This window comes from Dinoponera quadriceps, unplaced genomic scaffold (assembly GCF_001313825.1).
Source record: "Dinoponera quadriceps isolate SergipeBrazil2010 unplaced genomic scaffold, ASM131382v1 scaffold1750, whole genome shotgun sequence".
In the NCBI taxonomy this organism is placed as follows: Eukaryota; Metazoa; Arthropoda; class Insecta; order Hymenoptera; family Formicidae; genus Dinoponera; species Dinoponera quadriceps.
Window position 1 is genome coordinate 214450 of NW_014556445.1, and position 22219 is coordinate 236668.

General features: G+C 43.9%; 4 protein-coding genes across 10 annotated transcripts in view; 2 read left to right on the forward strand and 2 right to left on the reverse strand.

Moving 5' to 3' along the window:
- Window positions 1-608: 608 nt before the first annotated feature.
- On the forward strand, window positions 609-9882 carry LOC106747487 (ras-related protein Rab-23). 4 transcript variants are annotated; one of them, XM_014625052.1, is made up of 7 exons: window positions 609-1183; window positions 4427-4494; window positions 4588-4709; window positions 6678-6840; window positions 7579-7658; window positions 7762-7955; window positions 8826-9882. In XM_014625052.1, the coding sequence occupies exons 3-7, from the start codon at window positions 4627-4629 to the stop codon at window positions 8954-8956; spliced, it is 651 nt and encodes a 216-aa protein (XP_014480538.1). In that variant the 5' UTR covers window positions 609-1183; window positions 4427-4494; window positions 4588-4626; the 3' UTR covers window positions 8957-9882. The 4 variants fall into 4 exon arrangements, with proteins under 4 accessions (XP_014480538.1, XP_014480535.1, XP_014480537.1 ...); XM_014625049.1 differs by lacking the exon at window positions 4427-4494 and having other exon boundaries at window positions 609-909; window positions 1010-1183; XM_014625051.1 differs by lacking the exon at window positions 4427-4494 and having other exon boundaries at window positions 609-909; window positions 1036-1183.
- On the reverse strand, window positions 9792-12926 carry LOC106747488 (BAG family molecular chaperone regulator 2). 2 transcript variants are annotated; one of them, XM_014625055.1, is made up of 4 exons: window positions 12911-12926; window positions 11754-12076; window positions 11104-11216; window positions 9792-11024 (listed from the first exon to the last, which is right to left on the reverse strand). In XM_014625055.1, exons 2-4 carry the CDS (start codon window positions 11944-11946, stop codon window positions 10791-10793), a joined length of 540 nt encoding a protein of 179 aa, XP_014480541.1. In that variant the 5' UTR covers window positions 11947-12076; window positions 12911-12926; the 3' UTR covers window positions 9792-10790. The 2 variants fall into 2 exon arrangements, with proteins under 2 accessions (XP_014480541.1, XP_014480540.1); XM_014625054.1 differs by lacking the exon at window positions 12911-12926 and having other exon boundaries at window positions 11754-12104.
- A 731-nt stretch (window positions 12927-13657) lies between these two features.
- LOC106747475 (nuclear transcription factor Y subunit beta) lies at window positions 13658-15612 on the forward strand. The gene is made up of 2 exons (XM_014625036.1): window positions 13658-13873; window positions 14733-15612. The coding sequence occupies exons 1-2, from the start codon at window positions 13762-13764 to the stop codon at window positions 15281-15283; spliced, it is 663 nt and encodes a 220-aa protein (XP_014480522.1). The 5' UTR covers window positions 13658-13761; the 3' UTR covers window positions 15284-15612.
- Window positions 15613-15698: 86 nt separating this feature from the next.
- The window catches only part of LOC106747474 (clock-controlled protein 8-like), an 8856-nt gene continuing 2335 nt past the window's right edge, over window positions 15699-22219 (reverse strand). The window contains exons 2-4 of one of the 3 annotated variants that reach the window (XM_014625035.1): window positions 20449-21142; window positions 17614-17763; window positions 15699-16432 (exon numbers count right to left, since the gene is read on the reverse strand). In XM_014625035.1, the coding sequence (XP_014480521.1) occupies window positions 15920-16432; window positions 17614-17763; window positions 20449-20997 (1212 nt within the window). In that variant the 5' untranslated portion in view covers window positions 20998-21142 and the 3' untranslated portion in view covers window positions 15699-15919. Of the gene's footprint in view, window positions 16433-17613; window positions 17764-20448; window positions 21222-22219 lie in introns of those variants that run through there. The other 2 variants (XM_014625034.1, XM_014625033.1) reach the window with 2 other exon arrangements.

Below are 22219 nucleotides of genomic sequence, written 5' to 3' on the forward strand. Positions count from 1 at the left end.
ATACGAACCTTAGAATTAGATCCAAGTTTCTCGGTTGAATCACGCGACACATATTTGCAATCACGTACAATTTCATTGAAAAATTCGCCCAACTCAAAACTCAAATCCGAGTATCTCGTGTGAGGGAAGTTTCAAGTAATGACCTAATATCGGCGTAAGGCCTGTATCGATAATCGTAATTTGAAACTCGTACCAAGGTGAGATACTCGCACTTCCGAAATTTGAATTAGATTTATACCTTTCATTTGAAATTACAATATACACGCCGTGTTACATTTGCAACGGCGCGATTCAGCTGGGAAATTGACGTGTCGACTCGCAACTCGAGACCCGAATGAAAGAAATACGAGAGCCTAGAGGCATCCCCGTGTGGAAGTTTACGCTGCCGGGCAAATACGCGCCGCGGAAACGCCATGGGGCTCGACATGGCTGCTCTAGTGTCTTGCGGGCCGACTCACTAGGTGTATGTAAAGTCACCAGAGCGGCGCAGCGTCGACGACGACGACAGGTGTCTCGGGTCCTGCCATACAGGTGTTCAGTCGGCCAGTGGTGGTCAGAGCGGCGCGCATTCGTGCGTGCGTGCGTGCATGCTTGCGTGCATGCGTGCGTGCCTGCGTGCGTGCGTGCGTGCTCCGTTCCGTTCTGGTATCCGCGACGTCTGGCGTGCGCGCGCTCCAGGACGAAGAAATCTCTCTTTCGCGAGTACTTGTTCGCCGTTCTCCGTGCCGAAGAAACTATTCTCTATCCACACGGGCAGGCGGAGAGAGAAAGAGAGAGAAAGAGAAGAGTCGTGAGTGGCGTGCCGCGAGTGACGAGAAGAAACGCGACGCGTGTGTGCTCGTCGGAGTTCTGAATAATGACTCGGCCGAGGCGCAAAGTCATCGACTTGGGAATACCGAGAAGAGAGAGGTGAGAGATCTCTCTCTCTCTCTCTCTCTCGCTCGCTCACTCGCTCTCTCACATTTTTATTCCCTATCTCTCTTTCTCTCTCTGTCTCTCTTCTTCGAAGACTCTTCCGCTGCTTTCGAATAAAAGTTGAATTTTCACACGCGCGAAAGATCGACGGTGATCCACACGCAGGTCGGATCGATTGGACCATGAATTCGTGGTGGTGTAGTGGGATATTATGCTAATTGGCTTTACGGTCAGGATGCGGGAGGAAGAGCTCGAGATATCACTCAAGGTAATCGCGTGACTGCAGGTCCGCTGCTTCTTTTTTTTTCGCTACCCTATCTCTCTCTCTTTCTCTCTCTGTACTTCGTCCGCGCGATCTTTCACTTTTCCCTTCCGTTCCGAGCCCGCTTTTACCTTCTCCGAAGCTACATGCCTGTTTTATTCAAAGTTCGGCAAGCTCTCGCGGCGCGATCCTCCGGCTGGAAAGAACGGATCTTCCGCGCGTCTAACTGATTTGCCGCTTTTTTTCATTCACGCTTCGGCCACTTTATATGCGTCTCTCTCTCTCTCTCTCTTTCTCTTTCTTTTTCGTCCTCGCGCGCCGCGATTTTCCGGCAAGCAGCAAAAAGAGGAAAAAAGCAGTAACGACGACGACGGCGGCGGATCTTTCCTCGCATTCTCGCTTGCGCCGCGTGATGATACTCGGCGCGGAATTATTCCGCGGCGAGACCGAGACCGATCTCGACCGGTCGTTTTTCATCCGTTTTCTCCCGGCAGCCGCCGGCTCCTCGCTGGGCTTCTGATCGTCCCCGTCGAGTGAAAAATAGAAATCAACACACACAGATCGGTCTTTGCGTACGCGGATTCTCGTTCACGAAAGTGTCCGTTCAAATAAAGAAGATTATTATTATTCACGCTCGATCACGTCGTTTATCTTCGAGTTTGTCCATCTGTTTGAAATATATCGGCTCGCAAATCTCGCCTGTCATACACCTTATAATTCCTTCGATATTAACATATGCAAATCCACTCTTTATTCCGGACGTACGGCGCTCGTTTGTGAACCTCTTCATTTGATTACATTTGATATCGCGACACGCTGAATACATCATCGGACGTCGTTAGCATGAGAGACCGGGCATAAATTAATAATATATGATAATATTGGTAAAAAATGACATTCGATATTAACTTGGACGACGCGGCGGCCGTTGGATCGCCCCGAGGAGAGAGTTTCACGCACGATCACGCGCGTCGAGCCGATTCGAGATGGCAGGACGATGTGACCGGGCGAAGATTCGCGGAGATTCGTGTGTTACACAGTGGAAAAAAGCCACTCGTGGTGCACAATCGCGCGTGTCAGAACGTTAAATAATGATGAGTCAAAAGGAGCAACGGAGGACAGGGACACCGGTCTCGCCGATGCACGAGGGCTCGGTGCTGCTCCAGTGATCTCTACTTATCTCGCGATTGCCGTGTGTAACGGTACCTACTCGCATTTTCATCGCGTATGCGCCTCTTCCACCACCGGACCCGGAGCGTTTGTTATCCTTTTATGTTATTTATATGCAGGGTGTGCCGGAAACGTCGGACGGCCTTCATCCAGACGCGGTCGCGGTGTCTGAGATAATTCGAGAGTTGGCTTCTCCGCGACGGAAACGCGTAGCGCCTCAAACATTTCCCACCATAACATATCGCTGTATGACTGAGATCGGTATTAATAACCGTCACCTGAAACTTGTCCCGCGTGAGATTCTCGGATCTGAAATTAGATAGTTAGTTTTTCGTTGTTGTGAGATTTAACTAGAACAAGTAAACCGAAGTTTTCGTTTTAATGTTCTAACTCGATATTCTTAATAATGAAGTACTAAATTTACTAAGATTTAGAATAGATTTCGAACAAATTCGATGATTATGATAGACTTATGTGAAATACTTGACACGAGTAATAATTTATATTTCAATGCACAATGCATTTTTCCGTGTGTATGGGTCTTAATTGATTAAATTAATTAATATCGTATCCAAATTCATATTCACATTCAGAGCGAATGTCTCGCTTGAAACAAGTTTCAAGGAGCGACTATATTGACGCAGGTTTGAGTGCTCAACTGACATTCACGGATCAAATCCAGCTAAAAACGAGCGGTCGCTCCGGCGCGCACTCGACGCCTCGAGGCGACGAGCCCATAAAAAGTCATATGCTTTCGTTCGCTAATTACTAGAAAGCCTACCGTCGACCGTCGACGATTTCGAATTAGCCGAGGCGCCCGTTGCCAAGGCAGCCCCGGTGGTTTCCGAACGCCCTGTACTCCTCTCGTGCCCGCGGTAGCACCTAGGCTGGAAACCAGTCGAATGCAAAGATGTAGAAATATACGAGAGTCCTCCCCCCGGTCGCTTACACTACCGGATGGATAATCAGGACGTGAAAAATTATCCGGCGGCACTAAGTCGATATTAATTTCGCCGCACTGACGTGCGACGAGTGCTTCGGCGTCGTCCGATTCAATGTAAAGATGCACTAACAAGCATTCCGTAGATTCCACGGCGAGCGGTGAGTTATGCGCGTGTGTGTCAATTTATATTCTAAACCGCGCCCGCAGAGAAGCGAGTCTGTCCTTGACGACCGGTTCTTTTTTTCTTTCTTTCGTGGACTTACGTTCTTGCTTTTATCTCCTTTTTACCGGCGTAACCCACTTCCTACCTCGCCCGACACGCTGTCGCTCATATTCGGTGAAATTATTCGACCTGGCGGTCCTTGATCGACCAACCGAACGATCGATCGTCGCCACGGATCTGCGAGGAACAAACGGGTTCTCGAGAAAATACTTGACGTGAAATCGACGGATTCCTCGTGGAAATATTAACCGGTGACTTGTTCTTTCTCTCTCTCTCTCTCTCTGTCTCAGCGGAATTTTCCCCGACTAATTCACAAATAGATGAAATCGGTTGGTCGAGTCGTTAATTACACAGTAGACTCCATTAATAATGTCCCATTCCCTACCTTAAGCAGAAAATCCTTAACACTACGTTATTTACAACGATATTTTATAACGTGTGACGTTTTCACATATATATAATTCTTAATGTTGTACACAACGTTGTTACTGTTAACAATATCCGACCCAAACATTAAAAATATTTCGGCACTATGATTTTAATACTTAGGAACATTATATTATCAAGTAAAAACAGTTTAAGAACACTTATATAAAATATTATGTTAAAATGTTTATGAAATCCGTATAAAATCGATGTTTCGAAAAATTGATTTAATGTTTCTTGCTTATTATTTAATGTTTCTTGCTTATTAGGCATAGCGAGATCGAAAATTTCCAATCGGGAGTATTATTTATGCATCAAGGCTGTCGATGATTTGATGGGTCGGCAACGATTCCCCAAGGCAGCAGTCATAATAGCAGCAGCGGACATAAGTGTTTATGCATTATGACTGCTGCTTTGGGGGAATCGTTGCACAAGTATTGAAAACTAACCGCGCCTAATTGGGAATTTTCAATGTTACTATGCCTAGGTAATGGGACAGCATTAATGGAGTCTGTACGCACGCGAGATTATTAAGGCTCATTCGTGCAGTGGGAGGTAACGCTTATATGTCGATTAATGATGCTCCGCTCGGCGATGCCTTCTTAATGAACGGTACATCTGACGCGCGTTTCAACATTTCTTGCTCAGGTGGTGATAGTAGGCAACGGCGCCGTGGGGAAGTCGTCGATGATCCAGAGGTTCTGCAAAGGCACATACACGAGGGATTACAAGAAGACGATCGGCGTCGACTTCCTAGAGCGTGAGATCGAGTGAGTAAATTGCCGGTAATATCGAGGTGCCGCGCGCACCTCGCACATAGTCGTTCCGACACCGAAAATTGCTATTCAACGAGCGCGTCCAGTGGGAGAACAACGGGCTAAATCCACGAGGAATTCCGCGACATCGTTCATTCGACGTTAATTCATCGTTCTTTATTTATATTCGCCGTGCTCTCTGAGGGAAGAAGCGTTTTGTATATCTCTAATTGTAATCGCATCGCGAAAGAATTATAGTCTTTTAGTACTGTTATTATTTCTATGATGATCGCAACGTGCAATAATTTACGACCGTTCTCGGCATTTCTGTAGTGATAAGTTTGGTTACTACACACGGGGAAAATATACAGGGTGTCCCAGATTAACAGGGACAACTTCGTGAATTGAGATGAACAAAAAGATTCGAATTGTTTTGCAGACAACATGCAGAATTTCGATTTATTATTAAAAGTGGCTATGCACAGAGGCTTTTTTAAATTAATAATTCCCAAAATTTGCGTGTTATTTGCAAGCAAAATAATTTGTAGATTCAGCAGGATAATCCAGCGAATGGCGATTCCTAGGAGATCAGTTTTGCCGTACTCCATGTAGTAACCGACAGATTTTGTTGCGACAGCATCAAATTTGCCGGCGAATTATTCTTTTCCTCCGTACAGTGTTAATGGTAATAGCCTTATACGCATATCGCTGATCTATTACCTTTTTGGTGGAGCAACAAGATGAGGTGGTAGTCGGCGCCGAAATTTCAGCGATATTAATCAAGCGCAACAAGATGAGGTGGTAGTCGACTGTAATTTTCGCGATATTAATCAAGTTTTGTTTCCCCTCTCAGTATAGACTCGGTCCATTTTTCACCGTGAATTCCACCGCGAATGGCTTCTCGCTGAAATGGCCGAGCGATCGCCGTCGCGACGCTAGTTAAATCGCCCCCGATTATTACACCGCCGAGCTGATTATTCGCCGCTGATCATCATCGTACCGCTACGTGCATGTACATGAGCTCGAACGACGGTGCCTGAGAAAGAGCCGATTTTAATCGTGCCGACGCGCGAGCTATCGTGGGATACTTCTCGTACCCCCACACCCAAACACCCAGGCGGCGGTGTGTAATGTCGGTCAATATAAAAAGGAGATTTCGTCTCGCTGCACGCGACGCGCTTCGGCATCCATCATTCGCTTCGTTCGCGCGCTTGGAGGCCGCGCAATTCGCGGCCGGCGTTCCAATTAAACCGGCGAGAAACCCACAATTAATCGACATTGAAATTAGCAAACTCGAGGGTGCGCGTGAAACGAGCCAAGTTTATCCGACGAAAGACGATCGTCCTGTACGAAGAGAGAATTTTATTTGTATTCGATTTCTTGTTCTATTCCATTTTTTATCGTATTTAATTTTATATTTCAGTGAATGTGGAATCTTCGTAACGGAGGGATGTATTTCTTGGCATTCTGCCATTATTATCCTTTATTTACTTATTTCTTTATTATCTTTCTTATGTGTGTTTCACATGTTATTTATATTTTGAAGACTGAAGCCTCCGCATTTTAAAAAATACTACGTTTTGTAGCGAAATAAATTCTACTGATAGTCTATCCCTGCTAGATAACTAAAATAATATATAAATAAAATATAAAGAATTTATATAAAAAGAACTATATATATACACAGCCATGTATAAAAAATATATATATACTCTCCGTGTAGGTTGTCGGTGAATGGAACATTGTCGTGAAGACGTGTGGTCTGTTTTAGCTGAACTGGCGGACTAGTTGAAAAAGTTTACATACATAAGTATACACACTGAAGCGTATAAAGTGCACGAGATTCTCACGCTTCAGTGTGTATAAACTTTATGCACTAGTGTAACGAGTTCGGCTAAAAAAAGAAAAACAGACCAATGATGAACGAATATAAAAATATAGAAATAAATCGATCAATACATTGTACGTGTGTTGCGCCGACAGAGTCGACGGCGAGGATGTAAGACTGATGCTGTGGGACACCGCAGGACAGGAGGAATTCGACGCGATTACGGCGGCTTATTATCGCGGTGCTCACGCCTGTGTTCTCGCTTACTCGGCCACCGACAGGGACTCCTTCGACGCGATTCCGTCGTGGAAGCTTAAGGTACACGAGTCACCTCGCTGTTCGTCCGTTCGCCTCTCGAATAAATAGCTCGACGTAGGCGATCTATATTGGGGATTGTATCGTCGAAAATAGACCTAACACGTTCGCTACACACCGATTCATTCTTACGAGAGACTGACGTCATATCTATCTATATCTATTACAGCAATCATTTCTCATTCAACGTCATAAACAAATTAAGTCTGAGTCAGATGATCATAAAGTTCTTTGGTTCCATTTATAATTTGAAAAATGTCCCCAAAAATTGTGCTATCATTTATAAACTTTAAACACTTGTAAATGGACAATTGTAACTTTTTTCAATGGTTTGGATGCATTACATCTTAAATTTTATACAATGTGTCTTGTAACATCTAGTATAAAAACAACGGACAAGAGCCAAATTGCAGGTCTGTGATTTGTATATATTTATAATATAATTTCGGCTTAACATAAATAATGGCCGAAACATTCTAATGCTAAAAGTTAATTAATCGGTACCTGTGTGCGTGCACTATATTGCAAATGTACGCAGATTAGACCTGTACTTTGCTTTCTTATTGTTCGTTGTTTTTATATATATTTGAGAATTAAGAGAAATATATAGTTCATTTTATGCTATTACATAAAAAAAGGTACAGGATGATTTGTAGCGGAACAATTTCCCGAATGAACGGTGGTAGCGAGTATTAAGGTCGCGTTCCTCCTGTGTGAAGATTTTTTCTTTGTCTCTTATAGGTGGAGAACGAGTGCGGGGAGATTCCCACGGTCTTGGTGCAAAATAAAATCGACCTCGTCGACCAATGTGTGATCGATCCGTGAGTGCTTCTCTCTTTCCCTTTTCTACTTCTCTGAATCGAGTCCACTTTAATTAAGATCGAGTTACGTGTGATTAAACAATCTCATCCTGATATATCGCAGGGACGAAGCCGAGAGGCTCGGCCGCGCCTTAGGCTGCAAACTCCTGCGAACATCCGTGAAGGAGGACATCGGCGTGATGAGCGTCTTCCGGCACTTGGCGTCGCGATGCCTGCATGACATGCGCCGCTCCGACGACGACTATCAGGACGACCTGCGACTGTACTCCGCGGAGCCCAGGTCCCCCGCAGTCATCAGTGAGTACGATTCGTCTCGCTTCACTGCTGAAAACGCACAGAAGTGCGTCGAACGGCGTCGATAAACGAAATAAAGAAAAAAGAATACGAAAAAGACCGTTAAATAAAACGTCGAAATTTCGAGGAAAACTGAGATGCCGCCATTTTAATTGTCGTTACTTGAAACTCGCCTCAAGTAAGACACACGGATTTGAGTTTAAATCCGTATATAATAGTCGTTACTTGAAATCCTTTCTCTTTCTCTTCGAGAAATGTCTTATACATAAATCTGTCTTATATATGAATCAACGAAAGATATTTTCATATATAAACAAGAATATTATAATATTCTTGGAAGATTTTTAGTCTTGAATTGTGCGCAAGTAATATTTGCATTAATACAAATTCAACCAGATCAAGATTAAAAATTTCCTAAGAAGAATATTATATATTCTTGTTTATATATGAGAATATCTATCATTGATTAAAGACTAATTATTTTTTGTATATTCAGATCCGAATTTAGAGTTAAATTTGAATTTTCTATTTTTGAACCATATAATATATACTACATTATTTTTGTAAGCGCGATTCATCTGAAATATTCAAATCTAACTTTGATCTGAATTTAAGTCTAATTTATATCTGAATATCTCGAAGCAAATTTCAAGCAATGACTATTAAATACCGACGTTAGAGTTAGATGTCAGTTGAATCGCGATTATATTATTATTAATATCGTTATTTCACATAAGTAAATTTCTAACGACAACTATTAATACGGATCTTTCTCGGATTATTAATCTTAGCTTACAGTTTTACACTTACTTCTTAGCTTTGAGATCTCCCTTGAGCCGAATAAAAAATAACATCTCCACTGTTTTATCGTAGGTGCGTTTAATCCGGACGGCTCGATGTGCGGCCGCAACGCAGGCAACGGCACGATAATCCTACGACCGGGCGGCAAGACGAAGAGCCACAAGAAGCGGAACTTCGTGAAGAACGCCTGTAGACTTTTGTAGCGATTTCTCTCGCGTAACGTTACGCACGAGAATAACGTTGCCCACGTCGTTACGCGTCGGAGGATCGCGCGTGCCGGCGGTTTAATACGGTGGTGCCTCTCGTACGCGTGATAGTTGTAAATATACATAGTTAGTTTTTATTCCGTATGCGTAAAAACGGTGATCTTATAGTGTCCAATTAAAGTGTGAACCGGCCGGGTTTCCAGAATGGACGGTCACGTGTGCCGTATAAGAGCAATGCGATGTAGTGACATCGTTCAACATCGGGGACTCGTTAATTTATACGCAAATAGAGTTAATACGCTCGTAATGTTAACCAAATGGTTTGTAGATCGTACAAGGTAATCCAAGAGAGAGAGAGAGAGATCAATTATCGCATATTAACTACGTGATCGTGTGTACTCGCGACCGCGAACGGGAACGGTTGATAGAGGATGCGGTTTGACGCGCAGTTTGTAAATATCTCCCTTCTCGGTTTTCTCTTTTTCTCCTTTAATTTTCTTAGAAAAATACGTTTCCTCTCTTCCAACGCTCACGTCGTACATTACAGAATAAGTTGTACGCTATTAATTGTAAACGTTCACGCTACAAATGGTAATACTAATAACTATAACAATACAATAACACAGTTATTTACGAAGCAGCGAGTCGAGATCGGCTTAAGGTCCTTCATTATGTAATTGCGACTGCGAATGAAAAAGCGTCAAAACGGCCTCAGGACTTTCAAGCCGGAATCGAATGAAGCGAAGATGTACCCCGAAACACGCGGAAGTTAGTAGTACAAATCACGATCTTAGTGCGAAACATTATACAGTAAGTGACTTAAAGTCTATCATATGCCGTATTTTTTATTATATTTAATTATTACAGAACACAATGAGTCTTTGTACATTTTGCTAGAAACAAAATAAATCTCTGACAATGAAGCGCTATCGAGGAAAACGCAGAGACGTCCAAAATATGATCAGCACAGCGCGAATAAAAATTCAAAAAAAAAAAAGGAGGGAAGAGCGAGGACTTTGAGACTCGAAAATATACACACACATACACACGAGCGTCGGTCGGGAAAATGCGAAGTTTCGAAAGTACAGAGATATGACTTCGCGATTTCAAAAGAAATCAAATGAAATCGTTGCTTTCTGACATCACTCGAAGCAGAGATTAGCTGAGTGATGCTCCGGTTTGAAACAAACAAGCTAAGAGAGTGCAAAGGCTCTCATTGGATGTTCACTCTATATAGAATGTCACATCGTCGTGTAACATAACAGTTCTAAATTTCTCGTATGTACATGACTTCTAAAAACTTCGATACTTTATTTCGAAATGTACAATGCATCGGAAAACTGTCGTCAGTGTTAGACATCACTTTTTTCGAGTGAAGATAGACCTCTTTGCTGAAGTGCCGGGACGCTAGATGTGTCTTAAAATGTGTTAAAACAGGTCTTCTTTTTAACCATCGAGTTAAGAAGAGAAATCGTAGGCAACGTTGTGTCTGCTATGTCGCTAAATCCTGCTTGGTTCTATACGGTAATGCTTCACGCGGCGATTCACTCGTAATTTCTATCAAAGAAGGATATCATGATCGATAAATCATCGCGGCCTCGCGGGGAAAACACAATGAATGTAATTTGCCGGAGATACACTCAGGGGTATGCTCCCTAAATTCGCTAAAATTGAGATAACGCCGTTAGGTTTCTCTGTCGTAAGTACGAGTGTCGTAGCTTAGCCGGGAAACTTTCTGTTTTCATCTGAAATCCGATCGATTGCAAAAAACGCGCAAACATCGTTAAATTTATTCTGTTGGATGATCTCTTTCTTTTCTCGGCCACGGGCTTCACTGTAGCTCCAAGATGTGCATCTTATCTATGTAGTCGAGCAGTCCCTGCAACCTCTTCTTCACGCGCTTTTGGTCATCCATCGTGCATCCGAGAATGGCAGTCTCAAAAATTTTATCGGAATGTCCTATGCCATGGGAGGAACACGCGTTCATGAACTCTGCGCACCTCTGTCGAGTACCGCTGGGATCTTGACGCAAACCCACGACTAAACCGTCAATGAGGCCATTAACCTGGAACAAAATGCAACACGATATCGATCATTCGTCTCTGAAATGCTCTTACACTAAGTGCTTCTAGAATTCTAAATACCTGATGTAGTGCTTCCTGCTGAATATGATCACGTTGGACTTTCACCAATACATCCACGGTCAAACATCGCATGGACAATCTCTCAGCATACCTTAAGACATCATCTCTGTCGGCTATATGGAAATAAACACACATGAGACAATTGCTGTTGATATTGTTATAAACAAATTTATGAAATTAAGTATTTCAATCTAAAGAATGATATGGCTAACAAATATATATGTTAGAATACTAATTTTGAACATATTATTTCCTTATATTATTATAGTCTATCTAGATATCTCCTATCTGATATTTATCTTGTGTTAGTAAAAAAATACCTTAGTCATCTTATATTAAATCTGTTGTTTTTATTTGTGCTATATATATGACACTTTCTTTTTATCTAAAATAAAATAAATACATTATATATATATGAGATTTGGCAGAAAGAAAAAAACAGAAATCAGGATGGAATTACAGAAAACGCAACTAAAAGGAAGACAGGCTTGCTCGTAACTCCTCTTTTCCTTTTATCTCTTTCCACTTCGTTTCATCTGCATTTGAAATTCTAGAGAGCTACCGTGCCATAGAAGGCTGTATATTCTCTAGCGACATTCTAGAGCCTTCACCATCGATCGTGATGACGAAGGTTAAATTAAATTACTCACGCTCTTCGAGAGTGCACAGGAGATCGTTATTCCGGAGAGTGTCTAACGTGGTCAGGAGACTGTCCTTCTCCTCCTCGAGCCTAGAGGCATCCTTCCTCAATTGTTCTACGTGCACCTCAATTTGATCCAACAGGCCGACTAACCTATCTTTCGGCTTCAACTCGTTACTACATTGTTGTTGTTCACTCTCCATATTGAGTATTCTCGTCTCTCATCAATTCCCCGGCGAAAACAGTCCGAGAAAATTTTCTCCCCGCTCTCTCGTTAACGACGACGATGACGATGCAGCGCGAAGCGCGGGTCGCACTAAACGCTCGCGCAATCTGTAGCGAGATGTGATATGTTGAATTCCTGTAAAATGTCGCGTTGTACGCGCTCAATTCAACGCCATTCGATTCGATTCGATACTCGACTCATCCGATACGATTCACAAGAAGAACCGAACAAAGTGAAACGCGGCTAAAGTGAGACAATTATCTCGCCTATTTCCGCGGATCTCGATTTGAGAAGTCTGCGTCAAGAACAAAGTCGATTCAAATTCGAATGTCTACGATACACCTTGGCGAATTCAAAATCTCGATCTCTGCACTTTGTCGTGATCCATGTGAGTTTGTACTGGACAAATTTTCGTTTGAGTCACGTGATATTTTTATTTTTAAGTAGCGCGAGAAATCGAACAGCACAGGTTAACGATTCATTTTTTTTTAAATTAATCGATCGAATACCATTAGAATATCGTTCGGTCCGATCAGAGATTCATTTATTTGTCGTAGCCACCAAGTAAGCCTGTTCTACAACTTTTAACAGTAATGTCGTCATCGATGTACAAATATAATGTGGTAGATAAGCTGGGCAACGACAATATAACGATAATGATACTGTCGTTAAAAATAACAGAACAAACTTACTGAGTGATTTGAACACAATGATTTGAGTGCACTGGAACAGAGAGCACAATTCGAATGTACGGCACCGGAAAAATTCTCGCTTGACACGCACTAATGCAAGTGGTCGAATTCGCGTTGACTTAACTTATCTTAGCGAGATCTATCTCTTAGCGAGAAATGATAAACTTTAATCATGAATCATCTGAAGACTAGAAATTCTTTTTACAGTTTAAAATGTTTCTCGGATCATCGCATTATCGTTATTCTTACCGAAGTCACAGCCTGCTGAATTTCGCCTATTTGTCGAAATAGAGTAAAACTGCGTCTGTCCTGCCGTTCACTCGTACTATTCGAAAGTATAAAATGGAAGTTTCACTTATCGTTGAGTCGTATTCCGATGTTAATTTTTTGTCAAAGATGGTGGCGACTCGTGGCGGAGACTTTGGAATTAATAAAAATAACGGGCCAATCTCTAGACTCGATAAATTAATTAACGGCCTAACTGACTCCATCTAATGGTGTCACCGATAATCTCGTTGAGACTTACTTCACCGTTGATCAGTGAGCAGTCAATGACTGTGTTCAGAAAACACAAACGATCATTGATCGGCCAGTGATTATTGGTCTTCACTGTTGGATCCTTAAATTTCGATCAATTATGTTGACAAATTGTTCAACCGTTGTACAACCGTTGTGTTTTTTGAACGCAACCAATGGGTTCATTCAGTATTACCACGCTCACTGAGCGCTCAGTGAGCTCTTGCATCTGATTGGTACATATTTTGAAAACTAAAAGTATATGCCAATCAAATGCAAGAGCTCAGAAAACAGAGTAGGACTAGGCTGAGTTCCAAAATTTTATTCGACGGGTAGAGTAGTAACATTTAATTGACCAATCAGGATGAAGGAGTGAAAATTTCTGTATCATGATTGGTTAGTTAAAGGCTACTCGTATCCATCGAGCAAGATTTTGGAATTGGCCATTATAGGTAAGTTTATTGTATAGGTTGGCGGGACTGAGGAAAGATGTTGGTTTACGTAGGCGTAAAAACAAAGGCAGGAAAAGGTTAAGAGAGTGCGAAGAATCTGATTTATTTTCGATACGAGATATATCGGACAAAATGGAGAATAGTGAGAGCGGAGATGACGGTGGCCCTTTAGGACCAACAGCGTTTCTGGGAGGAAACAGTGTCAACACGTCTTACATCGGTGTTCAATCGGACGATATGGAAGGTAGGTTAGCGTTAGTCTAGTCACGATTAAATTAAGGTTTATATGAATTTTTGTTATGGATCTAAATATATCGTTGAATCTTTAATCTATTATATTTTTAATGTACAAGTTATGGGTCTCGTTAAGTAATAGGGTATTAAGGTAGAAGCACATAAAAGAGAATAAATAAAAAGATCGATATCAAATATAAAATAATTCTATTCAGTAGAAAGAATGCAAAACGCTAATTTATTGTTGTTTTCCGTTAAATACAACTTGTAAGGAATAATATTTCAAACTATTCTGGAACATTTTACATATATTGTTTGGGAAATTATGTATAGTATAATTTCATATTAAATAAAGAATATATATTTTGAATAAATTAATATAAATATATAGGTAAATGATACAGACAATATGAAAGAGAAAAATAGTAAATAGATGAATAATAATAAATAAATAATAAATTATATTTGTGTCTTCTATGTATATATATATTGCCTATTTTATACGAGTACAATTAATAATTTATCTCTAAATATATTGTTATTGATTCAGTCATGTTCTTTTAACTTTACTGTAAATTAATCTTCTACTTGAAAGTTATTCTTAAATCGTTATCCGTCATATCTTTAATCTATTGCTTGTACGTCCCATTAATTCTAATTGGAGTATATGAAAGTAAAAATATATGTGTTTATATATATGTATCGATCGCACGTATTTATTAAAAGACTGATATTTGTATTTTAATAGCATATTTACATTGTCAATCCTCTCTGTAAATCACCACAAGTCGCAAAACAAATTCGTATATATCCTTGGGATATTAACAATATACATAAATCTTAACAAATGCTGTTTTTCCCTTCAACAGATGACCCTGAGAACACAGATGACTCTAACCACGGTACCGGGGATCCGTTGCAGGGCACCGGTGGTACCGGTAGTAGCGCGCCCCTTCGAGAACAGGATCGCTTTTTGCCGATAGCGAACGTCGCGAAAATCATGAAACGGGCCATCCCAGAGTCCGGCAAGATAGCTAAAGATGCACGAGAGTGTGTACAGGAGTGTGTGTCTGAGTTTATATCGTTTATCACCTCGGAGGCGAGTGACAGGTGTCACATGGAGAAGCGTAAGACTATCAACGGTGAGGACATTCTGTTCGCCATGACCACCCTCGGCTTCGACAATTACGTCGAGCCCCTCAAGATGTATCTACAAAAGTACCGTGAGGCAACGAAAGGAGACAACCCACCCAACACCACCGGCGCGATCACTGGCAATGGTAAAACCGAAGCGCAGACCACCATATACGACGACCCGATATTCACCATATCGACGGCCTCAGGCGCTGCCACAGCTGATACCACTCCCGTAATCTACAGTTACTCTTCCAACGAACAAATGCAGTTTCAGCTTTCCTGATCACTGCAAATTAAAGTGATATCGTTATATATTTGTTCTAAGACACACTGTGTGACGTGTGAGGACACGAGAACAACGACTTCGTACCGTTGCCGTACAAAACCGATCTTGCGGAACAGAGAGACTGTCAGACGCGCGGCTTGGGGGTAGCGAAGTATGTAATTTAACTTCCGAATGTGACGCACGTGGTCACAACAGAATCACCGGGACTAAAGAAACTGGGAGAACCGAAACAGTATCGCGCTGAAATAACCTCTTGTAAGCAAGTTAGAACCTTGGACAGAGCAACTTATGTAAGCATGGACACAAATAAAACTCGAGAGACCTTTCGTGAGAGAGAGACACCCGTCGGCGACGGTGATGGTTCCTTTACTTCTTCGTACACACGACGAAAAGGGTAGAAAAACACGGCCGATTCCTTTATTTCTCTATTGTTAAGCTCTAGAAAAACGCATTTAGAGGCTACGCTTTGTTTTAGGCTGCGGTGAGTCTGCGACAAGAGAAAAAGAACGGTTCAGGCCGCCGCGACTGGGTAAACTAGATCGAGCGTCGGGCGAGAACCGGCAGTAGATCGGCGTTTTATAGAATTCATTTCGTAAAAAACGTTCGTTCGTTCGGATCGTGACGGGTGTCGCTTCACTCCGGCAATTGGGCGGGCGAGAGCAGGAGCTCGTGTCCCTTCGTCGCCGGTGACACGGAGCGGCTCGTAGGCGTGGCCGGTTGCCGATTCTGTTGATAGTGCCGCTGTTGCTGCGACGGCGGCAACAACGAGGCGGTCGACAACGTTCCCGTCGGCCGTGCCTCGGCCTTCCTCGCCTTCTCCTTCTTGCGCGTGGCTACTTGACAGAATCGCCAGCGGCACGGGCCGCATCGGCACAGGCAGAGGCACAGTAGTATGCGAAACAGACAGCAGAGCAGCCCGGCGCAGAGCAGCGACGGGCCGACCAGCCTCAGCTCCGGGCTGAGGAAGCCCTTCTCCCCGGTGCCGACGAACGAGATTATTAAACCGAGCGCCGTGGTCCCTAAGCCCGCGTACAGCACAGTATTGACCGCCGCGCTGACCTCTCCTCTTCGCCGTATCGCGTTGCTGCTGTCATCTTCCTCGTCGTCCTCGCCGCTGCTGCCGTAGCAATAACTCGCGTCCCGTATCTGCAACAGAATTTCCCGCGCTCTTTTCGGGCCCTTCTGCGCCGGTGATCGCACACGTCGAGGCACAATTTGGGAAAAAAAAACTCGTAACGTCGTTCGCCTTAAATTCAATGTCGCTCACCCCACGCTGTATTTTTCTAGTATCTGTACTTAATGCGCGCGTGTTTGCATCCGTGCACGAATAAGGGGTCTGTTCTTTGTCGCTGACACATTTGTACATTTTCGGCATTTAAAAGGGAACAGGTATATATAGTTGTGACTTCGTCGTAGAGAAGAGGGAATTAACGCGAGCTAGTACAGCCGGTTCAACTATAAAGAACAGGCCTAAGGTGTGTTGACCCTGCCGGTCGCGTGGATGAAAAGCGTCCACTTTCAGTTGACATATCTTTGATAAAAAAAAAATCGCTTTAGAAAGCGGATAGTATTTATTTGTATGGATGACTCGCAGATAATAGATCGTAATTGAAACGAACGAGAGCGGTAATTAACTGACAGATACATGGAGGCGCAAGATGAGTGTTTGTTGGTATTTTTCGGAAAAAATACAATTTAGTGTGCACGAGTGATACCTGTCATCCGCACGACCATTGTTGAGTTAAATAAGTGAATTTCGCATTTTACGTGATGCGTCGCTCATGTGTGACACTGGTGAGGGGTGTCGTACGAATGATACGTATGTGTGACGCTCGATAGCGAATGTGTTGTCTGAGAAGGACACGTAGGTTAAACGTAGAAACGAGAACTCCCTCTTCTTCTGTTTATCCTGCGGTTATTCGTTCGTTTTGTATTCATTTTTCCCTCTCCGATGTGTCTCATAGATATAGGAATTACGTAGAAATATGTAGAAAAAAAAATAGCCGCATCGTTTCAGATGCGTGTCTGTATCGTATTCTATGACAAGTACAAATAACATTTCCGTTTTCTCCCCTCAAAATCCGTGTGTCAATTGTTGAGATTGATTCGTATAGTTTTCAAGTTTCGTATAAAACCTCCCCCCCCCCCAATTTCTCCTCGAGTTTCTTTGGTTTCTCACCTTCTCTACAGAAAATAAGTAAATGCGGCAAGTTCAAACTGAAAATGAATCTGTTCGAATTTTTGTACCCTTACGAACCGAGGAAATTCGCAGAAATATTGGGAGGAAATGATTTTTCTTCCGAAATTTCATGACTATAGACATTTACCCTGTTCCTCTTCATCCAACGCCGATGCGCTTCGCATTGCTTCGTCTTGTAGCCATCTCCGCGATATCCGGGTGATGCGGGGGATAGAGGAAGCGAAGGTCGGTTGCATCCTTGCCATGCTGCTTTACCGCCGGGTCCCTGACCACCGCACTGAAATATGTGACTCTCAGACATATCATTGGTCAAGTGATTTAAAAAAAAAAGGCGATCTCACTATGAATCGCTCTTTACACCGGTCCCCTGTGGTCTCCTGTTAACGCGATTAATCGACGCTCCGAGTCGCTTCGTCCTTTAGAAAAGAAGAGGTAACAAAGGCAAGCCGGTACCGAATCGGCGTGCACAAGGCGAGCGTTCGGCTTTTACTCGCCTTCATTCTCTCCCCCCCTCCAAGTTGTGATTGATGCCTTGGGAACCTCCCCGAACTGACTTCGCTTTGCTTCTCTCTCTCTCTCTCTCTCTCTCTCTCTCTTCCAGCGAAGTCTCTTTTCTAACGTATGTTCTACAGTCATATATCTTGTGTATAACATATATATATATATATATATATATATTATATATATATATTTGATTTTTCTACACCGACTGTGTGAATTATATATACTTTTGCGCTAACTTCTTCTGAAAGAATACATGTGCAATTGGAGACATCGCGACTCCAACGTGGTGTCCTGAATCTTCTATAGCTCCTGCGAGCATCTTCGGTATCTCCATCTTCGTGTTACATGAATGAGATGAAATGTTAACTCTCTAATAGCAAGGTGGATTTTCGAAGCGTCTTTCAAAATGTTTCACTGCAATTATTTCAAGTCAGCATAAACTTTATCGCACTCTTCTCATGTATAAATAAACAGAGGAAGAAATTTCTTCATTCACTTTTTATTATTTACTTCTTTCACCCGTTTTGTACTTCATTAATTAGATGAGAAATAAATAAAACCGAGCACCGGGTCGGACCCGACCCCAACCTTATCATTAGAGGGTTAAGTCGTATTCCGGATGGAAATGAGACGAATATGGAGGGACGTGGTCCGGCCTGATAAGGAACGTTCTCATTTCACCTGGAGAGATTGTCGGTCATGACCAATTCTGAGCGCGATCGAAACTCAGAGGAACGTCGAACGGTGAGAACTATATGCGTGTGATCGATATCCGCAGGACTCCGATTCGCACACAGAAGGGACTCGGCGGACTGCTTCCGGTTCTTGGAAGAACCCCGCGTGTAACCACGCTACGCTAATCTACGGTATTCACGCAAAGGGATCGGGAAGTTCGAGCCCTTCGACGAGCGACGAGAGTCGAGTTTTACGATCATTATACTTACCCCGTACACGTAAGATCGTGGGGGATACCGTGGAAGCGGCGGAATAAGTCTGGTGGCGAAGTTGGAAGGTAATTCTCTAAAATTCACCACCTTACCCCCCCGTAATCGGTGTTTTTCACGTCTAATCAATAGAGCGGCCTGCATTCCGCTTATTCATTTGCATAAGTTATCGATTGTCGAGATTCCGACCTTCCGTTAGCCTCTCTCACTGATCGTTGGTGCCGTTCTTTCCGGAATTTTTCCCCCTCTCTCTCTCTCTTTCTCTTCTTTCTTTCTCCCCTGATAACGTGAAGAGAGACCACTCTCTCGAGTTCACTTCAAAGATCCGCCATCGATCCCGATCGATGCCGCGTGTAACGATCTACACCTAACATCGCGCTACCTGCCATTATCGGCATCGATCGCTGCTTGTGCTCGTCGGGTTTCGTGGGAGGCATGTTTCACGCTGTACTGAAATTACATTGCGAGCCTTTAGCCGACCTGGGGCCGGGAGATATTCGGGCGTAGAGAATCCTTTTTCTCTCTCTCTCTCTCTCTCTCTCACTCTCTCTCTCTCTCTCTTACTCAGCTCGATAGGTTTATCGCGTGTTGTACGCCACCAGACAGCCGATCGATGCTATTTGCTATATGTTGCACGAGGTGCCGGTAAAAGAGATGTGGTGCAACCAGAGGGAGCATATACGCTTGAGTGAAGGTGAGTCGCACTAAAGCGATAGAGTGAGCTCGCAATCTTTGTTAATCTAATTCGTTGGTGCTCGCATTCGGCAGAGATAACGATAACCCGAAAGAGACAGATGCGTACGCAAAACCGAGGCGGAAGAGTCGGGATGGACCCTGACAATTTTGACGGTGCAAATCGGTTATTTAAAAAAAATGATTACAACTAATCGTAAATTTGATCTTAAATACATATATATATATATATATATATATATATATATATAGATAGCGAGAAAAAAGGCAAAAAATAATCATGCGGTAGAGTCGACGGAAGAATTAAAAAATGCTCGACAATAAAAGACGCTATACTGTCGCTTACAATATACAGGGTGTCCCGTGAGACGTTGTACCACCAGATAGGGGAGAATTTTGACGTGGGGCAACGGGCCGGGAACGCGCCGAATTCCTTCGCATACCGAGACTCACTCGGTGGCACCACGTCACACGAGTCACTCCGTGGCTCTGTCCCAACATTTCACTCTCTTTCCCGACTCGCACCTTTCTTCAGCAACTCCTCCAGGATGTCTCGAGCCGATATCTCAGCGGTTCTCCCTGCCTAATGCGCGCGTTGCGTGACGCATTTCTCGCTCTGCGTGATTCTTGAACGGTACGGTGTGTGAGCATATGTGTATGTGTGTGTGTATGTGTGTGTGGCTGTGTGAGTACACGTGGACTATAGAAGAAAGTGGGTGAATTTTGATGTGACTTGTGCGAGAGAGCGACTAAGGAAAACAACGTGAACCCGGTGATGCCCGGTCACGAGGAGAGAGAGAGTTCTCGACGATGTTACCCACCTGTGGCTCCGAAGTAGGAGGCGAGACTCGGAGATCAAGGATCGAGGGTGGCGGAAAGGGGAAGTTGCTGGCCTTGTTGTTGGGGCAGGTGGTGACGGACACCGAGGACTCGAGGGAGAGCGGGGGCGGCGAGATCGGGAACTGGATCGGCGAGAGCGGCGCGACTTGCTGCTGGGACGACTTGTGATGGTCGGCGTGATGATGATGACGGCGTCGGTCGTCGACGGAGCCCGGGTGGAACGCGGCGGACGACGACGACGTCGACGTAGGCGCCTGCTGCTGCTGCGCTCGCGGCGGTATGTCCTGATACGAGCGGATCTGATGCTTGGTCGGATGTTGGTAGTGGTGATGGTGATGATGGAACTGGTGCTGGTGCTGGTGGTGCTGATGCTGGTGGTGATGGTACTGCTGTTGACGCGAGCCGAGGGCACCTTTCAGTCTTGGCGGGACGACGTTGATCACAGGTGTCGCGGCGCCCTGCTTGTTCAGCTGCAGCCGCTTCTGCTTCCTCCGATTGGCGATGCTAGCACCACCCGCCGCGGCGTACATCGCTGCACCGCGGTCAGCTGTCCAGTTTTTCCTCTGGACGTGTTAAAACAGCTCCGAGGCCGGCGCCCCCGGTTTCCGTTACGAATTATGGCCGCGTTGCATGTTGTCGGTGACGATCGGTCCGTGTCATGTCCTTCGCCCCCTGCTTCTATTCCGAAAGAACTCTTTTTTTTCCTCTTCTGCCCGTTTTTTTATCCTCCCTCTCTCCCCCTCTCTCTCTCTCTCTCTCTCGCTCGCTCTCTCTCTCTCTCTCTCTCTCTCTCGCTCTCTACTTCTCTTTTTATCTATCTATCTTTCCTTTCCTTCCCCTTTTCTCTCTTGCCACTCTCTGGAAAGGCAAGAAACGTGACGGTGCTCCGGTCGCTGTGGCGCCCGTCGTTACACTCTACGTCTCTAAATCGCTACGCGGCAAGCACGTTGAAAGCGGCTCATTTTACGTCGGGTCGAATCACCGCTGATCAGCGAACGCGTAACGCATTATTTATCGGACGACTCGCGCGCATGTCGCGGACGCCAGCTGTGTCACGTGTATGTCTTCAACGTGCCGCAGGTGACTGCGAGACGCGAGAGTTTGTTTCTCATCCTCCCGGAGTCGGGTAGTTTTTCAAGTCTGGCTCAGACGACATGTGATATATATATATGTGTGTGTGTGTGTGTGTGTGTGTGATATTTTGCACACCACATCGCTCACACCGTTCATAACGTGTGTTGTGAGCTTACGTATTACTTCCGTTACGGCTCGCCACGCTTCTTCGGTTATGCGTTCGCTGGACGTTCGAGAAGCAAGGATACGTACTATATTATATGCAGCGAGCAATTCATCCTCGTTGTATATATCTGTGGTAAAAACACATTTAGTAAGCGGGGAGTCCGACAACCCAATAGCACGAAACATCCCGAGGTCGTCCTGTGTCTGTGCTTAATCAAATATCCTGAACGCACTAACGCAATAACGCTGGAACGATCTTGTGTTATCGGGGAAATCGAGTGTCGGTAAAGTGTAAATTTGAAAAATGAATGACACAATACTGTCTAGTTCGAAAGACTAATATTTCGAGAACTTTTCTTCCTGTACAAGATGTATATACAAGTAAGAATGTTTTGCTCCGCCTTGATCTTTTTTTCTAAAGTCTAGAAGCAATGCAAGGAAAGTTACGGATTTACATCTAATTGCTACATCTATGGTTCTAACATAACAACAAGCTCTGTACATACGTAGTTA

Bases quoted from the DNA above. Each gene is read 5' to 3' on its own strand.
- LOC106747488 (XM_014625055.1), bottom strand. From the start codon at position 11,946: ATGGAGAGTGAACAACAACAATGTAGTAACGAGTTGAAGCCGAAAGAT. The intron at 11,217-11,753 runs GTGAGTAATTTA...ATTTCCATATAG, and splicing joins CCTGTGCACTCTCGAAGAGC to CCGACAGAGATGATGTCTTA. The intron at 11,025-11,103 runs GTATTTAGAATT...ATTTTGTTCCAG, and splicing joins AGCAGGAAGCACTACATCAG to GTTAATGGCCTCATTGACGG.
- LOC106747475 (XM_014625036.1), top strand. From the start codon at position 13,762: ATGGAGAATAGTGAGAGCGGAGATGACGGTGGCCCTTTAGGACCAACA. The intron at 13,874-14,732 runs GTAGGTTAGCGT...TCCCTTCAACAG, and splicing joins TCAATCGGACGATATGGAAG to ATGACCCTGAGAACACAGAT.
- LOC106747487 (XM_014625049.1), top strand. From the start codon at position 1,127: ATGCTAATTGGCTTTACGGTCAGGATGCGGGAGGAAGAGCTCGAGATA. The intron at 4,710-6,677 runs GTGAGTAAATTG...TTGCGCCGACAG, and splicing joins TTCCTAGAGCGTGAGATCGA to AGTCGACGGCGAGGATGTAA. The intron at 7,659-7,761 runs GTGAGTGCTTCT...GATATATCGCAG, and splicing joins GACCAATGTGTGATCGATCC to GGACGAAGCCGAGAGGCTCG.